Here is a 22,302-nt window from a genome sequence, read left to right on the forward strand (position 1 = left end):
CAACTTTACCTGTTTGATTATGCGGCTGTTTAAATTCACCGTAACTGTTGGCGAGTCAATTAGTGGAACTTGGGAGATTTAAAATGATCCAGCTCTCTGGGCGTCCCTTCGCCCAGCGGCGTAAGAACTTGTTTTGTTGCTCATTTGGTTCGATCAGTAAATCTGTCCCAGCCCTAACGTCACTTTGAATAGCATTGTGGGCGTGTGGTGTATGGTCCTGCTTTGGTTTGTGCTTTTGCATGCAATTTACGTAGGATTTGAATGTCAGAACGTTTGGATCCAGCAGCTGTTCATTGGTTAATGTTTATGTTTAGTTGTGTTTACATGCGGTATTTTTTGTTAAATAATGAAATATGGTACGTGGTTTTTTATTTATAAATATATGTATAGTATGCATGCATAAACTACTGCTCTAAACAATGGCCATTGCCCAGAATATTAGTTTATCAAATATATTTTGTTTAACCAGGTGAGAACTCAAGATACTGAGATAGTCTAATTTATAAGAGTAATCTGGGTAATTAAAATTACAAAATTCTAGATTTGAAGCTTTCGTGACTGCAAGGATTCATATTCTTAGGTTTTTTCGGTAAAGTCACGTAGGTAAAAAAATTAAATTTAAATTAATAAAAGTAAAATAAGTGGTATCTCTTGAAATATCTCATTTACTTGATACAGCTGTCGTGCTGTGACGGTTCCACCTGAAGACGGAAGCTTGTGTTGCCTCCGAAACGTCGTGATTTTTATTTTTATTTTATTGTTATTTTTATTTTACTTTTATTAATTTTAATTTTTTTACCTACGTGACTTTACCGAAAAAACCTAAAAATTACAAAAGAAATAATGTTAGTACAGCAATGAAGCAAATAGAAAATCGTCACAAAATCAAGTGACACGTGAGAAATCGAGCATATCGCACAAACATAAGTCGGTATTCAACATTTAATTCTCCACAGCGGATGTCGGCAGAGTGTTAATGACGACATGGGCAAATTCCTGTCAGGCTTGAGCACGGTAACGGCAACACTCCTGGGAAACTAAAGCAAACTGGCTCCTGGTCAATCTTTTCCTGAAGTCTGTCGTTAGTGTCTTTGTCTCTGTGGGATGACCATTGTCAAATGAACGGACAAATACATTTGTTGAGAGAGGGAAACCATCCATACTGAGCTTATATCCCTTTTGGCATTATCAGAATATCAGAATGTACCCGAGTTCACTCGCCAACAGTCTGGGCTAAAGAACACAGCCTTTGACTCGGTGGCACGATGCTAACGCACAACCGCAAGCCCACTCTTGTGTAGCACAACGCCGCGTGGAAAAATCCCAATTAAGCGTGTGGCAAACAACAACAGCAGCAACGTTACGAAACGTGTTTTTTGAGCAGCACAAAGTTAAAACTGCCAGCCCCCCTCCACGCAGGCTGCGGACGAACACGCGTGAGAGAGCGCGTGCCAGCACGTTGCGCGTTTAATTGCGAGCTCAGCGGCCGGCGGACACAGCGGAGCGCAAGCACTCCGCTGCACTTGCGTGTTGTTGTTTTAATATCCCGAGAGCAGTGTTTTCGTTGGGTTATCTTGCAACACGTCAGGAAATAAAATACCGTGGGCATTCAGAAGTTTGGTATGTGAAGCGCTAGTACCATTGCCAGCAAATTAACATTTTCTGTGGAGCGTGGCGCGATACAATCGCACACTTTTCCTTTATGTCTGTGCCGGCTTCCTTAAACTCACAATATAACCATAAGTTGTCAATAGGCATTAACGCGCGTACATGTTCGCATTAGCCCCTGGCTTCTTTGATAATGGATATAATTATTGGGGCAGACTTTGCGGAACCTGCATTTCATTTTCGGAACACGGCAATCCTGCATTTAGCAGATTTCAGGGGCTCGCCTGAGCTCCTGTGTTGTAATGGAGAGCGACAGCACTCCGTTCTCATTATTTACTTTCGGACTCGCCAAGTGAAGTTGTGGTCCTGTTTGGCCAAACGTGTGCAGTTGGTCATACGTTTTGAAATCCGGAGTCTCTAGTGATTACCGTTGTCGGAAGTGTTCCCTGGGAGCATGTAACTCAGCAGGTAATGGGCGCAGACAAGCACAGGAAGCACCAAATAAGGGCTCTTTCGAACCTGTAATTACGCCGCAGGTCCTTTTATTTTAAGCACAGAGGGGGGGCAGTTTTCAAAATTAGGTACATGCCTTGCTGTCGTGCGTCTTGAGAATTTATTGAGACTATGAACGGTTATGCTCCCAGTAAACATGCAACGTTGGGGCAACGTTGGCGCAACATTCCATGTTTACTGGGTTGTTATTTCAGCAAATTAATTTAGTTCAGAACTGCAAGGAGCCTTGCACGCATGAAATGCATGTTAAAGCTTTTGCTGTAACGTGCAAAACTATTTTACGTACATATTTTGGTTTGGAATATGACCTGAGTGTCATCCTTCTTCTTGTGCGAAGATGACGGAGAGGTAAACATACATTACGAATCTTATTCGATGTTTTTGATTGTGTTGTATGTTCACCTTTAAGGTACTGTATCCATTCCCAGTCTGTTTATGTTTGAATGTGCTCTTCCCCCCTAAAAAAAATACGACGGTCCCCAATAGATTTAATCAAAATACGTCTGTTTTGCAAAGTACCCGCATGCAAATGCAACCACCACTGGGTTTTTTCAAACCAGCTGAATCAACAGTGAGATCCTGAACCAAAATTCTTGTCTCTATATCAGTCCAATGTTTAAAGATGTCGTATATAACGTGAAGCTATATTATTTTAGTCAATAATGTACATCGAGGCTTCAAAATGGCTGCCAGCCAAACTATGTCTAGCGATACAATGCATGCATAACATGCCATAATAGACCAGGATGAAAACCATAACGACTGTAGGTTTGTAAGTTTGCATTCGTTGAGCATTTTACAATGCATTTTTAAATCCACATACTAAGGGTTGGATGTGCTCTCTTTGCTTGCAGCACAAATTTGTGAATGGATACATTGTGTGTGTGCGTGTGTGTGCATGTATGACTGTAAATACATGAAGCTTTAATCTGTTGGCTTTGGAGGTGTAATGTTGTAATCCTGCACGCTTGCCAGGTTACATCTCTACAACCTCAGCAGCAGAAGTGTGCCGAGGGAGAGAGCACTCATTTTCTCGACTATGGTTCTTGGATAGTAAAGCGTCTGCTCTCATTATCGTCACACTTTGCACAATGCAACTATATATCAGTGTTGCCGTGTCCAGCCACCACCCATGCGGCATTGCCTAGTTCTCTCCTCATTCCGTGAATGACACGTGGAGCAAAGACTTACCAGAACGCACCACGCAGTTGTATTATTTTTCCTTTTGCACGCTGACTTCACCACGGCTGCCACTGCTCTCGTGTGGCAGGGAGCTGAAGTATATTATTAGTGTTTCAATGTGATGCGCGCGCACGCGGCGAGATCCTGGGTCAGCCCCTCCACGCGCCCACCAAAATCTGACCCCTCCCCCCCGACCTCTGTGCTCTTTTGACAGGAGTGCGACCAGGTGCACATCGATGATGTGTCGTCGGACGACAATGGCCAGGATTTGAGGTGAGGCCCCGCCCCCTGTGTCCTGCCGGTGGTGCCGCGGCGAGCGCGCCGCTCCCAACGCTCCGCTCCCAACACTCCGCACTCTCGCCTCGCCCCCCCCCCCCCCCCGAGGCCGCTCGCCTCTCTCCCCTCTCTTATGAAAACACGGCGCTGCCTGCGGGGCCCCGCGGGGAGCCCGCAGCTGCCTCGCTGAGTCTTGGACAGAACCTCCGCTTTATCTACGTCCTCATCTCATCCCACAAGTTTCGGGATCCCCGCGGATGGCTTCCCATCCGCGCCTGCACCGACCGACGTGTGCAGGTTGCACATGCGCGGTTGTGCAGTCGCACTCCTGCGTACACGCGTGCGCGCAATGGCAAAATAATTGCCCATTTGGCAATGCAGACCGCGGGACGAAGTGCTGTAGTGATCATCTATTATTGGCTGCCATGGAACAGTTTGGGTGTTCCACAAAGACAAAGATCCCCCGTATAAGCTTGACAGACTGTTGAGGCAAGTGCTGTTAGCGAGCACCTATGAAGGCCAGCACGCCACACGAGGGGGTGAGTGGCCAGCTCCATGCCCAACCACCATTGGCTCCCAAGTGGTGATATTTCCACACCGCACCAGGTACTCATTTGAGGTTGAGTCGACCTAGAGGAGGCCCAGGAACGGTGGAGATAATCGTCACTGGTCTTGGCCGTATGCGGGAATCAAACTCTGGTCGCCGAGTTCGTAGCGCAATGCGCTAATCACTGCGCCACCACTCCCCACAATACACACACTCGGAACTGTTTGGGTGTTCTACAACGGACACACAACTCAAACTGTGTTCGACAACACGGTTTGGGTGGCATGTACTTGCTCTGCAAATAACCTACCACCTCCTACCTCTGATTCCCAGTACTAGCGGCAATGTGTACATGACAGCACACCGCTCGAGGTACTTATTTTAGGCTGAGTGGAGCTAAGGGAGGCCATGTAAGGTACAGATACTAATTGCCAGTGGTGATATGTACACTGAACACACAAGGCGCAAACACACAGACGCACGGTCACAAGTTCATGCTCTCTTGCATGCCATAATGCTCACGCATGCCTTAATTTTAGAATCTCAAAATCATTGCTCCTTGTCCTGTAGCTTTAACAAAAAAAAATTATGCAGAAATCAGATTTCTAGTTGTCATTAGATTTCTGTTTTTGTTCGTTGCAATCTTTAGAAAACGATACGTAGAATACAATGGGAGTTCAATCTTTGTCCTCGGTTGTTTTTGTTAGCGAACAAAAACATTGATTCTGCGTACGTTGTTATTAAATGGTGCGGCTTTGCCAAATTATATCTTTTTTCCAGTTATTGAGGTTTTCTATAAACGCTTCCTTGGATTTATTAGTATTATTATTCTCGTCATGTCTTTTTAGCCTTTGTACATGACACACCAGAATGTATTTCAGGTAATTTAGGAGATGTTTGCTCACTTGCGCACAATTAGATTGGCCTCCACAACGAGAAACAATGGCCTCTCTCAAGAAGGGTGTTGTGGGATATTTCCCGCATGGCCGAGCGAGTTGATGCTTGATTCTTGACGACGTGCCCATAATGCATTGTCATGGGATCCAGAGGCTAAATTCTGCGACCCCATGGATTCAGAGGCAAGCGCCCTACCTCAAGACCACCCACTCACCAGTGTTGTATATTGTCTTTTGTATTTTTCACAACTCTCTCCCACATTCCTTCTGCTTGGATTATGTGTGTTTGTTTGTGTATCTGTGTATATGGAGAGGTAGTGTAACGGTTAGCGCGCTGCACTACGAACCTGGCTACCCAGGTTCGATTCCCGCTCACGGCTAACACCAGTAACAATTATCTGAACCGGTTCTGGGCCTCCCCTAGGTCGACCCAGCCTCAAATAAGTACCTGGTGCAGTGTGTAAACATCAACACTCGGGAGACAATGGCGGCCGGCGTGGTGCTGGCCGCCCACCCCCTCGTGTGCTGTGCCGGCCTTTATAGGTGCTTGCTAACGGCACTTGCCCCAACAGTTTAAGGCAATATGGGGGGTCTTTGTCTTTGTATCTGTGTATGTGTTTTTCTGCTAATGTGGCGATTGGTGATGTAGTGATGTAGAAGTCTGTGCACCCCGCTACTAGAATCCTGATGGCCTGGGTTTGATTCTGGGCTGGAATTCACAGCACCAGTTGCAACTGGTGTCTGAAACGGTTTCTGGCCTCCCGAAAGTCAGCTTGGGCAAGCACTAAGGGGATAAAAGTGCTCAATCCATGCCACACTCATAATGCCATGCAGGCCTTACAATCTGGCCTTATCCCTGTTATCTGGCAATTTCTTGAGCAATTTTCTAACATTGTGCTTGGGTCCTAGTCGGCATAGGGAGGTAGATAAAATGTGTGCAATTAATTACACCGCAGGCATGGTGAGTTAGTGGGTTAAAACAAAATCAATAGTGAATGTGATGCCAGCAGTGTTAACTTATAAAGGGTCTCAAGATGCTTCACATGAGGAAAGAAGGTAAAGAAGTGAGGGTTTGGGGTTCGGTTGGGGGAGGGGGCAGTGAGACTCGGGATTAGAGGAGAGAACAACTCCACGGCACTGACCCCCCCCCCCCCCCCCGTCTAACGAGACCGAGTCCAGGCAGATAAAGCAACCAGGAGGCCCCAACACCAATGAGAGTCCCAGGGGCAACGAATGCAGTCGGGCACCAATGACAACCAGGGACATCCGGTGCAGCCAGAGCAGCTGTGATGAGTCCCAGAGTTGTGTGTACTCTTTAATTTTATTTACTATTTTATTATTTTACCAAGTAAGGCCCACTGAGCTGTATAGCTCTTTTTCAGAAGCGACCTGGCCACAAATGATAGCACAACGAAGTGGCTTATCACGTGGCAATGTACAGCAGCCAAATCCTCTTCAACGCATGCTGTGGATTCTAAATGTGGAGGGGAAAAACTGGAGGACCCAGAGAAAAATCCATGTGAGGAGAGAAACACGCAAACTCTAAATATGCAGCAGGCATCAGGGTCGGGATCGAATCCACGACCTCCTGTATTATACCAGTCTCGGAGGGCCAGGGGCCTTCATTAATGCATTCCAGGAGCAGCGGGAGTAGCCAGAGTGGCATTTAGTTTGCGATTACATCTATATACTGTTACATTCCAATTATGCAACCAATAGTCTTGCGTTTTGTACATGTGATGAGCAGAGGTTACTAATTTTATCAAAGGTAAAGGTAGGTGAAGCTTAGATGGTATGAGCACGTGATGAGCAGAGGCTAAGAAGATGGCAATGAGGAAGGTTAATGTAGACGCGACCAGTTGCAGGGGCTAGGAGATCGAGGGTGAGGATGGGAGGATGTGGTGGACTGGAATAGGAGGGCAGTGGACGTGACTTCAGAGGAGAGGTGCACAAGAGATTGTCTTTCTCCATGTGCCTCTGAGCAGCCGACCCCATGCAATTATGTGACTTTTTGGCTTAGAAGAAGCAATGACACAACAACGTTGGGGGGCGGGGGGGGTAAAAATGAAATTGAAAGAACAAAATCTGGTCCTGTATGAATCATAACCACAGCTGCCTTTGTTCGGAGTGAAATCCGTGTGACATTATTGGGCGGTAGCAGGTTTCGAGTGCAGCCTCGGCTGCATTAATTGCTATCGTCTCATCGGCTCAGGGTTTTCGCAACGAAGAGAGACGTCCAACATTGGTGCACAAGGGGGGGGGGCGGGGTTGGCTTGGCAAATGTTTAATTTCCATTCCGTGGAAATGAAACGGCAAATGACAATACGCCACTGTGAGTCCATCGCTTGTTTTTAAAAGGGAGGCAGTAGAAGCCGGATCATCACCAAAGTGTATTCCTGTGTCATGTTGGTCTGCGGCCACAGCACATTGCGGCTAGATCTCATGAGCCAAACAGGCTCTGGTCTGGAAGTACTTGAATTAGTAACCACCAAGGAACCATAAATTGCCCTAGGTAAGCAGCATTAAGGCAATTTCCTCTCTAAGCCATAATTCAAGTGATATACCTATGCAATACTGAAAGGAGACGGAAGCCCACAAGTGTTGTCTGTCTTGTGCATGTTGATCTTGCGAGCTGCTTTACTCACCTTGGGAATCATTGTATGTGAAGCTTCATTGTAAATTATGAAATATGGTTGCATGCATGTAGTGGGGTGTGGTAGTGTAGCGGTTAGTGCTCTGCCCTACGAACCTGATTTCGATTCCCGCTCATGGCCAACACCAGTGACGATTATCTAAACCAGTCCTGGGCCTCCCCTAAGTCGACTCGGCCTCAAACGAGTACCTGGTGCAGTGTGTAAACATTGCAACTAAGGAGAGACAAAGACTGTGGTGTTGCCCCCCCCCCCCCCCCCGTGCCAGCCTTCATAGGTGCTCGCTAACAGCACTTGCCCCAACAGTCTGTTAAAGGCGATACGGGGATCTTTTTTTTGCATGTACCGTGTATACATTTGGCCTGTATTGTTTCACTTTCCCGCAATTCATTGAATTGTCATGATTCAGGTCCTTCATTGTTCAGCAACAAATTACCTCTCTGTCTCGTTGGTTGCATCTCATTAGATTTGTTCGCCTAAAGGTGGTGCAAGTTACTGGCACGATTCGATGCTGGCATCGCGATATATGAATTTATTTTACTTAATTATTCAGTTAATCATGACACGTGTCATCAACATTTCTCCGAGTATGAAATAAGCTTATGACCTTACAGTGTTGCCATGAGTAAGTATTAGGCATGCACTATTTAATTGGTTCACTGATTCAAATTGTTTCTTACACTCATGACCCATGCAAATTAGTAAGTAGAAAAAGCATACCTAGCCAACCATGCAAAAAAAACTGTTCAACGTTAATTTTTAAAAACATAGTAGAATCGGAAAGTATGTATATGTTCAACTTCTTTCACACCGTACGTGGCCAAGGCGATGCTCAGAAAGTATAATTCACGACATTGACATAGCTATAAAGAAAAGTAAAAACAACACCTCTAATTGTAATTCTTGGCATGTGTCAGAGTAAAGTGGCGTTGACGCAAATGCAACATCCGTCTGTACGTAACTGTTGAACTTCTGATAATTGTTTTTTTTACCCTTATATCTGGCGACAAAACTGACACCTTTTTTACAAGGAGTCATGTTTGCATAGACCACAATACCTGCAGTCATAATGCAAACAAAAAACATAACTCTGAAAATGTGCACTGTTTTTTGTTTGCATTATGACTGCAGGTATTGTGATTTATGCAAACATGACTCCTCGTAAAAAAGGTGTCAGTTTTGTTGCCAGATAAAAGGGTAAAAAAACAATTATCATATTTTTTTTACTGGCAAATGAAGTTCCAATGGTGTTGAACTTCCTTCGCACCATACGTAGCCGACCGTGCTAATCGGTAGTGCTCGCACGCGGCCGTGCGTTCACATCCGCCAATGCGGGGAGAGCCCAGGGCCACCGCTCTGGCCGTGCTGGTTCCGCCGCGGCATCGCGTCGCTGACTTTTGCTTGCGCGCTCGTGCGCGTCCCGCTCCTTGCCGCGTTGCGTTTGGCCGCAGCACGTACAACTTCGCCACGGACGGATTCCACGCGTCGGCGACGAGCGCCAACCTGTGCCTGGCGACTGGCGTGCGCGGCGGCGTCGACTGGATGAGGAAGCTCGCCTTCCGCTACCGGCGCGTCAAGGAGATCTACAACAGCTACAAAAACAACGTCGGAGGCGAGCACCGCGGCCCTTCTCCCGCGGAATTAAACGAAATGCGTTTTGTGGATGGGCTTTTTCCGTTGACAGTGGAGCGCAGGCGAAAATGTCAAAGCTCAACACGTTCGTCGTTTAATGCTGCTCGAATGACGAAACAATATGTAACAAGCGAAGGGTTTTGGAAATGGCCCTACTTCATCCCAGAGAGAGATCTCTCAACTAAGACGTGTTATTGACAAACGTGTGTAGAGTTTTTGTTATTTTTCTTTCCACGGCTGAACTGCTTGGGTATAAGTGTGTTTTTTTTATCATTACATTTTTTAACAAAAATTGTCAATCACGTAATTTGCCTTTTTGTACAGATTGGCCCTCACCATGGGAATTTGGAATTTCCTTTGCTGGCTCGCAGACTACATGAAGTGCTGAGAAATAGAGATGAGCAGGAGATGATATTTGATTTGACTCCATCCCTGTTGTGCTATTAACGGTCATGTCACAAGATGAAATAACACCCTTTACAGCTCCCTCAGTTGCGTCATGTCAGAACTGCTTAGGCCTAAATTTACATGTTCATTAAGCCTGCCACGGTTTATATTTGTTTGCTCACACTCTTAATCATGTTTAGTTTAAGCACTTAATCTGTTATTGCTGTGGATTGTCACAACTATGTGGCGTTTTCAGGTTTCACTTTTTCGCAGTCGATATCAGGCTGACTGATGTCAAAGTGTGAAATATTAAACTCTAATTGCATTTTAAAAAATACTACATAAGCGAAATCGAAATTTTCCATCGCTCTGGTGACGCAAATAATTCATCGCTCTTTGCAAGTGTGAATTAGCAACTTGCCAAGACATTCATACATTTGCAACCCCTCAAATGATTTCACAATTTTCAAAAATAATCGTGTTTTTACATTTTATTTCAGTACTGCGTGTTTTATATCAACGCTTAAACATTTTTTGTTCACTCGACTCCGTTATAGTTTCACAAGCTTGCTTTTTTCACTCCCTCGCGCCGAACTCCACGTTTGAAACACGGGGGTACCCAAAAAGCGGAGAGAGAGAGAGAGGGGGGGGGGGGCCGCGTTATTTTTCGAGAAAACACGAGCGCCGTCGGTGCTGCTCCTCGAGAGTTATTTTTGTAAGCGCCCGCCGTCGCTTTCCTGTTGTTGTTGGAGCAGGCCTCCTCGGGCCACCGAAGCGGGACGCCTGGCTGCAGCTGCGCGCAGAGATCGAGGCCCTCACCGACTCCTGGCTCACGCTCGCCCTCAAGTCGCTCTCGCTCGTCCACTCCCGGTCGGTCAAGACGCCCCAGCGCCACGCTGCGCGCCACCCCCCCCCCCCTTCCGTCAGACCGCTTAGACTGCTCGCCTCATTGTCTCGTTGTTGTTGTTGTTATTGTTGTTTTTAAAGCCTAAGAATGTTTTTTCAGGCCCAATTATGCCTATGAACAAGTCGCCTAGAATGTAAATGATCTTGTCAGGTCTCAGAAGCTAAGCAGGGTTGAGCCTCGATAGTGCTTGGATGGGCAAGCACCAGGTATTAAACAGGTGTTATAGGCTGCTGCGAGGCTAAGTTATCAGTAGGGGGCAGTGCAGCAAAATTTTGTTGTACAGTACTCGACTGCAATGTATGTGTTCCTGGCCCATTTTTTGTTGTTATCACACTTGCCGAACACAGGCCCAAAAACCCAAGCGGCCAAATAAAATCCACATTTTAGGTTAATGGAGACAGAAAAACCTGACAAATGAGACGGAACAAGCAAGGAGAAGCAATGCGAACAAGATGTAAAAACGAGACTAAGAACATAATTTATTCTTGAATCAAATCATGGCCTCGTATAGTGGCAAATCCATCGAATCGCCGATGCGATTGAACCGTTACCTGCTTGGGTGATGCCTAACAAGCGGCACCCCCACCCCGCTGGATAGAGCGGCGCATTTCTTCTGCCAATAAAATAGCGCGTGCCTTGTGCACTTAATTAACACAACACGAACGACCGCCAGAACTTTTATTACCCAGCTTAACATCACAATAATTAGTAACGGCGGTGAGTTGTATAGATAAAGCGCATACACTTGAGCAGCTGTGGGCTTTGAGTGCTCGCGCAGTGGAAGTAGATTGTGGGCGTTGTTGCGCTAACTGATGCTGACACTTGATGGCTTCTCGCACAGGTCAAACTGCATCAACGTGTTGGTCACCACAACCCAGCTGGTGCCAGCCCTGGCCAAGGTGCTCCTCTACGGCCTGGGAATCGTGTTCCCCATAGAGAATATTTATAGCGCAACAAAAATAGGTAAGGACTACAACTCATCTTCTGGCCAGCTTGCGTGTAACTTGGGTGTAACAGCCACGGCCTGCTCCCTGTTTAGTGCGTCTAATTGTGCTACCTTTTAAAGAATGTCGCAGTGGGTGACACTTGCGCCTCATAGTAAGAAGAGCCTGGGTTCAATGCCTGACTCGAGCACCACCTCTCTGTGTGGAGTTTATATGTTCTCTTATACTGCATGGGGTTTTCTCTGGGTTCTCCATTTATAAAAAAAATCATAAAATGTCACAGGTACTCACCAAAAATCCCAGTCGCATATAATTACCTGCAAACTACCCACTTGAAATTTACAGATAGCAACTTTGCCTCCTACTGAAAAACTTGGCGGGACCCTCTAGGAGAAGAGGTGTGATTCAGTTGAGGCTTTCCTGGGTAAACGAGCACAATTATAAATATTATAGATAGTATAATAGGCCTGTGTTACTTGATTACATTTACTAATAAGCACGATTTCGAATATCTTGACTCGCATCCGCCCTGACCAATTAACTGCCCACACCCGTTTTAATCCAGAATATCTATATCTCAGGCCCCAGCTAGTCGGATATGCAATGTGGTACTGTCCATGAAGTTATGTGGTCAATTTTATTTATTCAAATGTGGGGCTTGGATAATGGTATCGGTCAGAAAGTGGCCTCCGCTAAAAATTGTAACGTGGAAGTCTGTTCAAACTGGACCATTGGCAATCTCTGGATCATAGAGCCATGTAGACATATATTGGCTCAGGAAACATTACCTGCTCACTCTCAATTCAGTTACTGACATTTTATTTGCAGCCGTCTGAAAAGCAGGCAAACCCCCCCCCCCTGCCCGGTTCATAAATATAAACAAAACAGAATAAAGTCTTTCAATTTAATTGGATTTAGGTAAACTTGTTATATTTCATAGTTACAAGGGACAGGCTGCTTTGTTAATGGATTTTTTGGCGAGTGGTTTGTGTCGGTTTGAACATTCTGTGCTATTGCAGACAGTTGGCAGCCCGCTGAAATATTAACGTATTGCATAAACGTGCGTTTTCTCTTCTTGCTTGTAGTTGCATGATTAAGTCCATCACCATTCCTTTAGAACAACATTTTTAATGTTGGCTTTAAATGTCGTCGCTTGAATGTTGGTAACGCCTAAGCATGCCACAAGGGAAAAAAAAACGAATGCCAAAAAATCTGCGTTCCTTCGAAAGGAAGCTCATTTGCTGGGTGTGGTTGGGCACGCCCCACGATTTTTAAGCAATTTGGTTGGTGGATTGCACAGAGACAAAGCCATCAAATGTGTGAGACACCCACCCCACAGGGCAATGAGATAGTGCCTGTAACAGGTAGCACATCAAATCGTTTTTTTCTGACCTTGTTGGTGGAGATAATTGTGTGAGCTTACTCAAGCCACTCACATTTATCACTACATTATAAAAACAAAAAATCTAAAAAAGCACTGCCATTAAGCAGAATGCGAGTGAAAGTCCATTGATACTCAGTGAGGCATCCCCGGGTGAATAAAATTGTTATTTATGCATTCTCTTGTTTTTGCGAGTGAAAGTATTACAGCATATATAATTTTGCATAAACTGTAGTGTGCTTAGGGTCGCTGAGTAGTATTATGTTGTTGTTGCAGGCAAAGAGAGCTGTTTTGAGCGCGTAGTTTCGAGGTTTGGCAGGAAAGTTGCATATGTTGTGATTGGAGATGGGCAAGATGAGGAACAGACATCCAAGCAGGTAAATAACCCTATCCCTGTGTTTCCCCAGGCAAAGAAAATTGCTTTGAGCGAATTATGTCCCGGTTTGGCCGGAAGGTAGTGTATGTGGTTGTGGGCGACGGCGTAGAGGAAGAACAGGCCTCAAAGAAGGTAAACAAGGAGTCGCAGAGCAACCGACCGCACTGCCAGGCTGTGTCACACTCTTCCCTCGAGAGCCATGCCACTCGTGTCGTCTTAACGGAAAACGACGAAGGTTTTGAATAACGTGACGGCAACGACAATAGTTTTTCCTTCGTAGCGTTGGAGCGAATGTGATAATGCCGTAAATATGAAAGGTGTCGTTCGCGAGCGCAGGAAATTAACGTTCGAGTTGGAAAACCGACTGACACGGCAGAAATCTCGGCATTGAATCCAAGCAGTAAACCCCTAATTGTGCCGGATTCTTCGAAGCGTTGTTTTTCTTGAATTTGACCTAGCTCCCATCTGAGTCTAAAATGTATAAAATGTCAGCAATTGACACTTTTAAACCACCTAAAAATTACAGCAAGAGCTGCTGAATCTTAAAGTGTTGGTGCAATAAGCCGAACATTCCAAAGTGATTTTTCATGAGCCTCCTGAAAAAGAGTCTTGAGACTCGAAAGGACATTTAGTTATACGTATTCTTAGAAAATAATGAAAAATATATGTATACATAATATAAAATCAACATATAATGAGGTTCATTGTCAATCCGCTACTCAATTTAGGCCTCCGTATTCCTCGTCGGCCACGGGAGTTGGTTGACCATCCCTCACGACTCTCGTCAGTGTGGGTTAGCGAAGGGAGAGGAGGAATGGCGGTTGGACGACATGGATGGGGGCGGGGGAAGGAGTGGAGCGGTGACCAAGATCGGTTCAGACATCACTCGCCACTCATGCTAGCCACGAATGGAAATCGAACTGGGGTCGTTTGATTGATGGTGCAATGCCCTATCCACAGTGCCACCACTGCGCCCCTTAGAAAGCAACATTACTTAACGAGAATAACAATTCCCAGACTGTCCTGCATGGGGCCAACGTGCTGAGAATTGACACAGCCCCCCCCCCCACCTTTACCATACCTTTGAAGCCCCCTGCACAAACGCCAGCATGAGGGCCTGCGTTCCACCTGCGCCCGTGCAGGTACCACGCTGGCGTGCGCCCTCCTTGCGAGTCCGAGCCGCGCGCCCGGCGCGTTCCCACGCTGGGGTTATGTTCTGGCTCAGTCGCTTGTGCCGTCCGCCCCCGTTTTTTTTTTATTTTGCCGCGGCTTCGCAAGCGCTGGACAACAAAACACGCGGGGCGTCAACTGCGAAAGTTGGGGTTTGCCGAAAGTTTTAACGTATCAGTTTCCACGTTTTAAAGTTTTTTAAGCCGTTCCAAAGTACACATGGGAGAGACGTGGCTTGTGTTACATTACTTTACCATCGGCAAATTCCATATACGTTTGTACTTTTGTTTTGGATGTTTTCAAAGTGTATCCTATCAGAGAGTTTTCAGTGTTTGCTTAAAATCAGCACGAATATTTTAAGGTCAGCGCTCATGAAATAACACGATGTAGATGGAGGTGGTAAGCTTTGATGAAAACATGATCCAAAACTGCTCCTGATGTGCGGTTTTTTTCTTCCCAATTCAAATATGTTTTTATGCCTTTTATTCTATATTTCTTATAAAATCATGTTTAATATGTCGTACGCAAACTAAAATCGTCGTTATTATGTTGTTCACTATGAAGAGGAAAACCTGATCTCCTGTGTTGAGCTTCATGGTAAATTGAGGGGTATCTTTGAAAAGAAGGCTCAAACCTACGTGTATATATTGATTTTTAACCAGCACTCGTTAATCCGTGACTGCATACACTTGATGCCTCGTGCAAACTGGATGACGATGCTATTGCGTAGGTTTTTGCCGTATAGCTCTGATGCGTTTTCGGGTTGCACCGCAAGTTGTTCGGCGTGGTGTCTTGACGTTTCACTGCACGTGCTTGGAACTCCCAGCTTTGCTGACGAAGCTTCTATCACGTGGAGCGAAACCTCGGACGCCGTGCTGAGCAACTGGCGGCACGAACCCCGAAACCCGTATCGGAGCGAGCTAAATGAAGCGATGCCGTTGCACGCGAACGTCGCTCGAACGCCGCGAGTGTTAACGGGGACGGCTTTCTTCTTGTCGCCAGCACAACATGCCATTCTGGCGCATCTCAAGCCACTCGGACCTCATGGCCCTGCACCACGCCCTGGAGCTGGAGTACCTGTAGTGCCTGCGCTTGAGTCGCACCGCCGCCACCGCCGCCGCCACTGCTGTCGTCCCGGAGCTCAAGACGCCTGGACTCGGTGGAGCCGAGTGAAGAAGTCTCTTCTTAGCCCCAGGCCGACGGCTTGAGCAAAGCAAGACTTCGCCCGTGCCTCACTCTGCCACGGCGGGGACACGAGAAGTGATTTCTCTTTAACGAACAAAAAAAATCTACAAATAATTTTGTTCGCCCACGGACGAAAGGGGGGGACCTATGGTGGAACGGAGCTTACTTGATGTTACCAAGGATTTGCATGGACCCTTTTTACGTCCAAACCGGCCTGGCAGAAAAAGGAGAAGGTGTGCAAGACTCGCGGTGGACTTGGGATGAAGCCCGGAGTGTTTCTTCAGCCACAGATGTGGTGTTTTCTGGGGTTTTTTTATTCATTGTTTCAACAGTGGCTTGATATCTGCTCTTAAGTGCTCAAGTAACAAAAAGGCTACATTACAAATGACAGACACAGGTGGAGAAATCAGAATGTTGACAACTATAAGAGAAAAGGGAGGGGGACGGGGTGGTGGGGTGGGGTGGGTTGGTGGGGGTCTGTTATTAAAATGTGTTTGCGAAGATGTAAACCGCTGTAATGTATTTATTGTAATTTTTCACCTCCCCCCCACCCCCTCCGTCATTTGCTGAAGGTACGTACAAAAAGGAGACCGGTTCTGAGAGCAAGATGCTTGGATATGTTGTAAAAAACAAACGCAGATCTGCATCGACAATCAAATGTACACTTCCTGCCGTCATTTAACCCATTGTTTAAAATAAAGGGGGGAGATGGAAACGAAAACGAAACATTAAAAGGTCGTGACGTGTAAGTTGTGGGGGGGGGGGGGGCCGTGTGTCGGCATTGCAAATGATAAATCACGTCAGCACGTGCTTCTGTCGTGCCACGTTTTTCACGAATTACTACTATGTCACAATGCATCGTGGGTAAATATGTAGATACAAATAAAATTAACTTCCGTCCTTGTTTGACCAAAATGCGTCACTCGAAATCAAAGCTTCTAATCATGTGTGACTGTTAATGATGATGGCAGACACGCGGAATTGTCAGTATATATTTTTTAATTGTCGCCTTTCGTGTATCTTTTACTGTAGAAATTGGAAGCTGATTTGTAAATTGATCTGTTTCGTGCATTTAAGAGTAACGTATTTGTTGTTTAAAAAAAAGACCTAAGGTTGAAGCAAAAAAAACGTTTTGTAAGTAAAGTATGGAAGTATGTGATATTCCCTTTGTGTGTAGAAAATCAATATTATCAACTTGGACAGCATCTGTCAGCATTTAGAATGTTCTACCTTGTTCGCTGCTGCAGCAAACTGTTTCCTATGCAATTCAAGCATGACGTTTATAGGCGTAGGGATTTTTTTTTAAAATAATTAGACAATATTGACAGTGGTGCCTTTTATTACCAAGCTGTGCGCTGTTCAGCAATTGAGTTGAAATCTCTAATTGTAAGCACTCGAGACTAAATGAACTCTCAACTGTGATTGTGCGATATTTAGTTTTAAGTCCAGCAAATGTTGTGGCTGGCATTAATTGAAAAGCAAAACAAAACGCCTTCTGTTTGGAAAATTATTTGTTGCATTTAAGTTGTTCAACTTTTCCTGTATCTTTCCCAGAATGAATTACTCTGTGTGCGTTATTGAAAGCCGGATAAATGTAAAACGTCTTAACCAACAAACTTAGCCGTGTCCAGTTTGGTGAAATTAATGTTTGCGAAGTTCCCTTAAATCACGGCTGCTCAACTTTTGACGTCACTGGGGTTCGTATTGGAAGCAGATTAAATAAATAAAAAGGGCTCGCGTACCAATTATTTTGAGTGCGAGCTTTGCCGAAAATGAACATCCGCAAATATGAACAAAAGTGGCATGCACGAGTACGAACTATATTGAACTTTACAATTTGCATTAAATTTAACAAGTGCATGAATGTGTTGGCAGAAGGAATTTAGCAGTGAAAGGTTACACATTGAGCAGCCTTGCTTTAAGTGCATTCGGGTCACGCTGTGTACGGAAAGAGGATCGTTTATTGCCACCATATGAATATGAGCTCCATTCTCACCCACGCCAAAATGTCCAAACGTTTCGTTGTTCGCAAAGCATTTTATATCGCTCTGCTGTGTATGTCTGTTGGAAACTGGCTTCTGATGGCAGATTCAAAGGGACATGCTTTTGACTTTTCTAACCTTTGAGAGAAGTACATTTTAAAAACAATAACCGGGTGATCACACGCACTAGACGACGCTTGAGCAAGCCGTCCCTGTTTTCGTGTCGGCGTGGGTTTTGTCTCCTTTTTCCGAGTCAAAACAGCCGACTGCTGCGACATCCAGGCGAAGGGAGACAGAGGCCCCTTTTTCCTCCTGACGTTGACCTCGTAAAAGCTTTGCTTTGTGAACTGAAACATTTCAGGGTGACGTGGTGTAGGAGTTTGCCCTCCTCCATACACACTTCTTCGTTTAGTCACGCGGATGAGCGAGTGGCCGTCACTGAGACCCGAGTGGGACGTGTGACGCTTGCCTTCCATTTGTATTATATATATTGCGTGTTCTAGTCTGGGAAAAAATTAACAGGAGCCTTGCAATATGTTTAGCTAATTTAATAAAAATGTTGTTTGAGATGACACCACGTTTTGTCCTGTGACCAAATGTTGTCTTTGTTCATTTAAAATAGCATATTTCAATCGATTTTTTTTGGTTGTATGTTGAATGACATTTTACACTTAATTTACTTATTAATTCAACATCTTTATCTACAAATTCAAATTGAGAGCAGTGGCGCAGCAGTTAGCGCGTTACACTAAGAATCCCTGTAACAGAAGTGTGATTCCTTACCACAGCTAATATCCGTGGCGAGTGATGTATGAGCTTGTCCTGGGTCCCCTCCCCCCTTCACCCATCCATTCTCTCCAGCATTGTGAAGTGTGACGATCAGTGGATTAACAGCAATCTTAAGAACGATCACAAAGTTCTACCCACGTGACTTTACCGAAAGAACCAAAGAGTTTGAATTCCTGCAGTCACGAAAGCTTCAAATCAAGATTGATCACAAAGTTATCCGATGTATTTTTTTCTGAATGAACGGGCAAAGCATATGTCACACGTCAATGAAAACTCCTCTTACCTGCGGCAATGTGCAGGACCAATAACGCCGATCCTATGCTCCGTGAGGTTATCTCCATCCGTGGGAACATTTTCGGTGCATAACAGGAAGAATAGGACCGCGAAAAATTAGTTTTGCGGATGTCACGGCTGCCACCAATAATATTATTCGCAGCTGAGAGGGTTATGAATCAGAGTACGTTCTCCTGTGCCACAATTAAAAAAAAACATCGGCAACAAACGTTTTGCTATGTACTATCAGAAACCCACAAATACATAAGGATTGCAATTTTAAAACGGCAGTTAGGCGCTGTTTGTGCAAAGTGGTGGCAAAAAAAATCTGATTTTTTTTCTTCTTACAATTTTTAAGTGTTTTGAGAGAAAGAAAAAACACTTTTTTTACAGTTTATTCTGGAAAATCCCAAAGCCCCTGAGTTGCATCTGACAAGAGTCAACTGAGTAATGGCCTAGCAAAGTGCCCAGTTCAACACACCGTTCACATCCTGTCACTCACCACGTCAATTCTAACGCCGGCTGACAGCATTATTTATTTTTTTCAAAGTAAAGCTTGCGAAGTACAATACTGTATAGGTCTTTTAACAGTGCGCTTGAGGCTCGGCTAAAACTACTGTATAATGTGCTGTGAAGAGTTTGTGGGAATGGCCTTAGGTGACTTTTTTAAAACTTACAGATGCCCCAAACTTTTTCCCATCTTTGTCTGCCCTTGAGGCGTGTGTTCTTATACAGAGTGATCGCACAGGATGTGGTTAAGTGTAAGGAGTATAATTATAGGTGTCTGTGACTCTAGGCACACTCGCCGATGAAAGTTATTTAATTTTTTTTATGTGTGGGAAGCATCGATTAATTGTAGTTTTACTTGCGTGCATAATTTGTTCACACTGCACCTAAAGACCTTCGCTATTTTAGTGGATAGGATTATATAGTATTGTATTTATAATATTCTGTGATTCCAAAGTGTTGGTGTTTTGTTCAGGGCACTATATTACGTATTTTGTAAATCAGTTGTGTTTTATTAATATCCATTTCATGTTAAGACTCAGTTTTATTCGATCTTTTTGGAAATCGTCACTTATTTGCATCAACTTTCATTTCGTTTCAATACTATTGTTCAAAAATGTTGAACACTACAACACAGTTTTGCCAATATTCATTTGTCTTCAATACCATACTTAAATTATTAATATTTGTTTCAGTTGGAAATGAATATTAACGTCAAATCTGCAATGCCGCCCTCCCATTGAACAACTCAGATATTCTAACCGTGAGCCACAATTGCATTGGGTGCTGTTGGCTGGTCTTTTAACGCTGTACGCGGCACGTACTCCATATTGATCGAACCCGAGTTTTAAGAATGGGGCTGACAAATCTCTATCTCAAGAAACGAGGGAATCCGTTAACTGCGACAATCTTGGAAGCGCATAGAAACAGCTGTGCGTGGCAGGTTAAACGAGTGCAGCACACCGAGAAACGCCAGTGAATCAGCTAAAGATTAATTCCTGCTCTGGTGTGCGCAACCACCTAGCCAAAGCAACAGTAACAGCGCCGTTTGCCCACCAACTTTCTTCCGAGGGACTTCAAGCACCCATCCGCTACAGGCTGCTTTTCAAACGCACGGGGGTTTTCCACAAAGCACCCATCCCCGCTCACCTCAATGTACAAACATAAAGGAGGGGAATGAATGACTATATGCCCGCGTGTGCACTGGGGGGGGGGGGGGGGCAGTTGGCTGGGTGTAACAGAAAAGCGGCCGAATGTGTGACCCACACCACGCGTATGTGACTTTACCCCACATGCATCACAAATAATCCCCAATATATGAAGAGGTCGGCGAAGAGCATTATTAAAGGTTTCAAACACAACGTGCGTGCCTCCTACGGTTCTTGGAACAAATTTAGGAGGTGATCAACGAAGGTCTGTCTCAAGCCAGCTTGCGACTGGCACGTGCAACTTGTTTTGATAACAGCAAACGGTTGAAATATGCAAGCTACAAAAAAACGTCGGATGAACGGCAACGAGAGTGAAAATGAGGGTTTTTTTTCAGTTTTCCCCGTTTATTCAGTCGGAAATCGCCCCCAGGTGAGCTGTGAGAAACCCTAAAGTGCAATTATCTCCAGGCGGTACCACGGTAACGAAACGACGAGGCGAGACAGCCAGGTAGAGGTGCGCGTGGTAACGCTTAACGATTACCTGCCCTCGTTCCCTTGCCACTCATTGCCGGCCCAACCATCAAACGTTTGCTCATTGCTCCATTCGCAACATGGTTTAACACCATAAGTCCCATCCCCCCCCCCCTATACATTTCCAATCCCGGCAGGGATACAATGTTTGCTTATGATGCCAGGTTCGTGAATTCCATGTCGGATTTATGTAGCGCCTACCGGAGACGTTTCTTTTGCACCTTGTAATTGTAACCCGCGAGCTATATGATGACACGGTGGTGTAGTGTGTAACAGAAAAAGTTGAATGTTAATTTATTCTACGATGTTGAACTTCAGTTGGTTATGAGTGCAGCACGGTTGGGTTTTTTCTTTCTTTCTGCACATTTAATGATTCATGAGAGGAGAGGCGTCAAAGTGGGACATAATTCAGAGTGGCTTTGAAAGCCGAGCGATAATTCGATTCAAAGTGTGTTCCATTTCATTTCCCATCCTTACTTTCTGCCAGGGCATGAAGGGTATTAAACGAGAGCGAGTAGTATTTAATGCTTTACAAAATGCACTTAATATTGGCGGGTTAAATGCTCAATTTTTGAGAGTGATTAAAAATGACCGTTGATTATTTTCATTGCGTTATGCATGTTTTGAACTTCTGCGTTTGTAACGTATGTTTATTTGAAGATTTAAATTAGATGGAAACATGCTGGTATTTTTTTTCCTTCTATATATGCTGCTGAAAATCTGCCCCTGCTCTGCTTAATTTAACACAAATGTACTGTAAAGATATCGCATAACTTTAAAACAAAGGGCTCAGGATTAAATAATTATTTTTAAAATGTGACCAGACATGTTTAAGCAGTGCTGCCTTTGTTCTCTGGATTCTTGTTTCAAAGCTGAAAGGCATTTGGGGTTGAAAACCACACGTTGCCAAATGTGTATACGCTCATTCTCCCCAACCGACGACACCGAAGGAATCAAGCCAGTGAAAATATAAAGTGATAAAGTGTTGCACCTTACAAATGGCACTTTACACTTTGGCTCAGCGGTGCGGCCCTTTCTGCTTTCGTTTGTCGATCATCTCGCCGCTCAGGTCCGCTCGCTCCTGACACGTAAGGCCCTCTTTGGGAATCAGAGTGGAGATTGTTAACACAATATTACGTAATATTAGCGTCTAGTAACATTTTGTAAATCTCCAGCTGCTTTAGTGGAGCAAATTATGCAGCATGCTGAACCAATTTAGCCATCATGGTAAACTAAAATGCCCCTCATTCCTCAAGGCCTGGAGTATGATGTTAGCTGACGGCGGTTGCTTGACGGCTGGTTTATTAGATTTGGTCATAGTAAACCCACAGCAGACCAGCCCCTTGGAAACATGATTAGAAGGAATTGCCTTGTTTCTATAAAAGCCAAGTTGCTTTAAAGGCCAGATTGTTTTTCT

General features: G+C 44.9%; 1 protein-coding gene across 14 annotated transcripts in view; it reads left to right on the forward strand.

The window, feature by feature from the left end:
* The window catches only part of LOC144722300 (protein phosphatase EYA1-like), a 153,674-nt gene extending 137,581 nt beyond the window's left edge, over positions 1 to 16,093 (forward strand). For 13 of the 14 annotated variants that reach the window (XM_078600424.1, XM_078600423.1, XM_078600426.1 and 10 more), the window contains 6 exons: positions 3,518 to 3,576; positions 9,125 to 9,285; positions 10,448 to 10,562; positions 11,441 to 11,562; positions 13,332 to 13,432; positions 15,473 to 16,093. In XM_078600424.1, coding sequence (XP_078456550.1) covers positions 3,518 to 3,576; positions 9,125 to 9,285; positions 10,448 to 10,562; positions 11,441 to 11,562; positions 13,332 to 13,432; positions 15,473 to 15,553 — 639 coding nt within the window. In that variant the 3' untranslated portion in view covers positions 15,554 to 16,093. Of the gene's footprint in view, positions 1 to 3,517; positions 3,577 to 9,124; positions 9,286 to 10,447; positions 10,563 to 11,440; positions 11,563 to 13,200; positions 13,302 to 13,331; positions 13,433 to 15,472 lie in introns of all 14 variants that reach the window. The other variant, XM_078600425.1, reaches the window with a different exon arrangement.
* Positions 16,094 to 22,302: the final 6,209 nt, after the last annotated feature.

The sequence above is a fragment of the Lampetra planeri genome, chromosome 14 (assembly GCF_965212315.1).
Source record: "Lampetra planeri chromosome 14, kcLamPlan1.2.h2, whole genome shotgun sequence".
Lineage (NCBI taxonomy): Eukaryota > Metazoa > Chordata > Hyperoartia > Petromyzontiformes > Petromyzontidae > Lampetra > Lampetra planeri.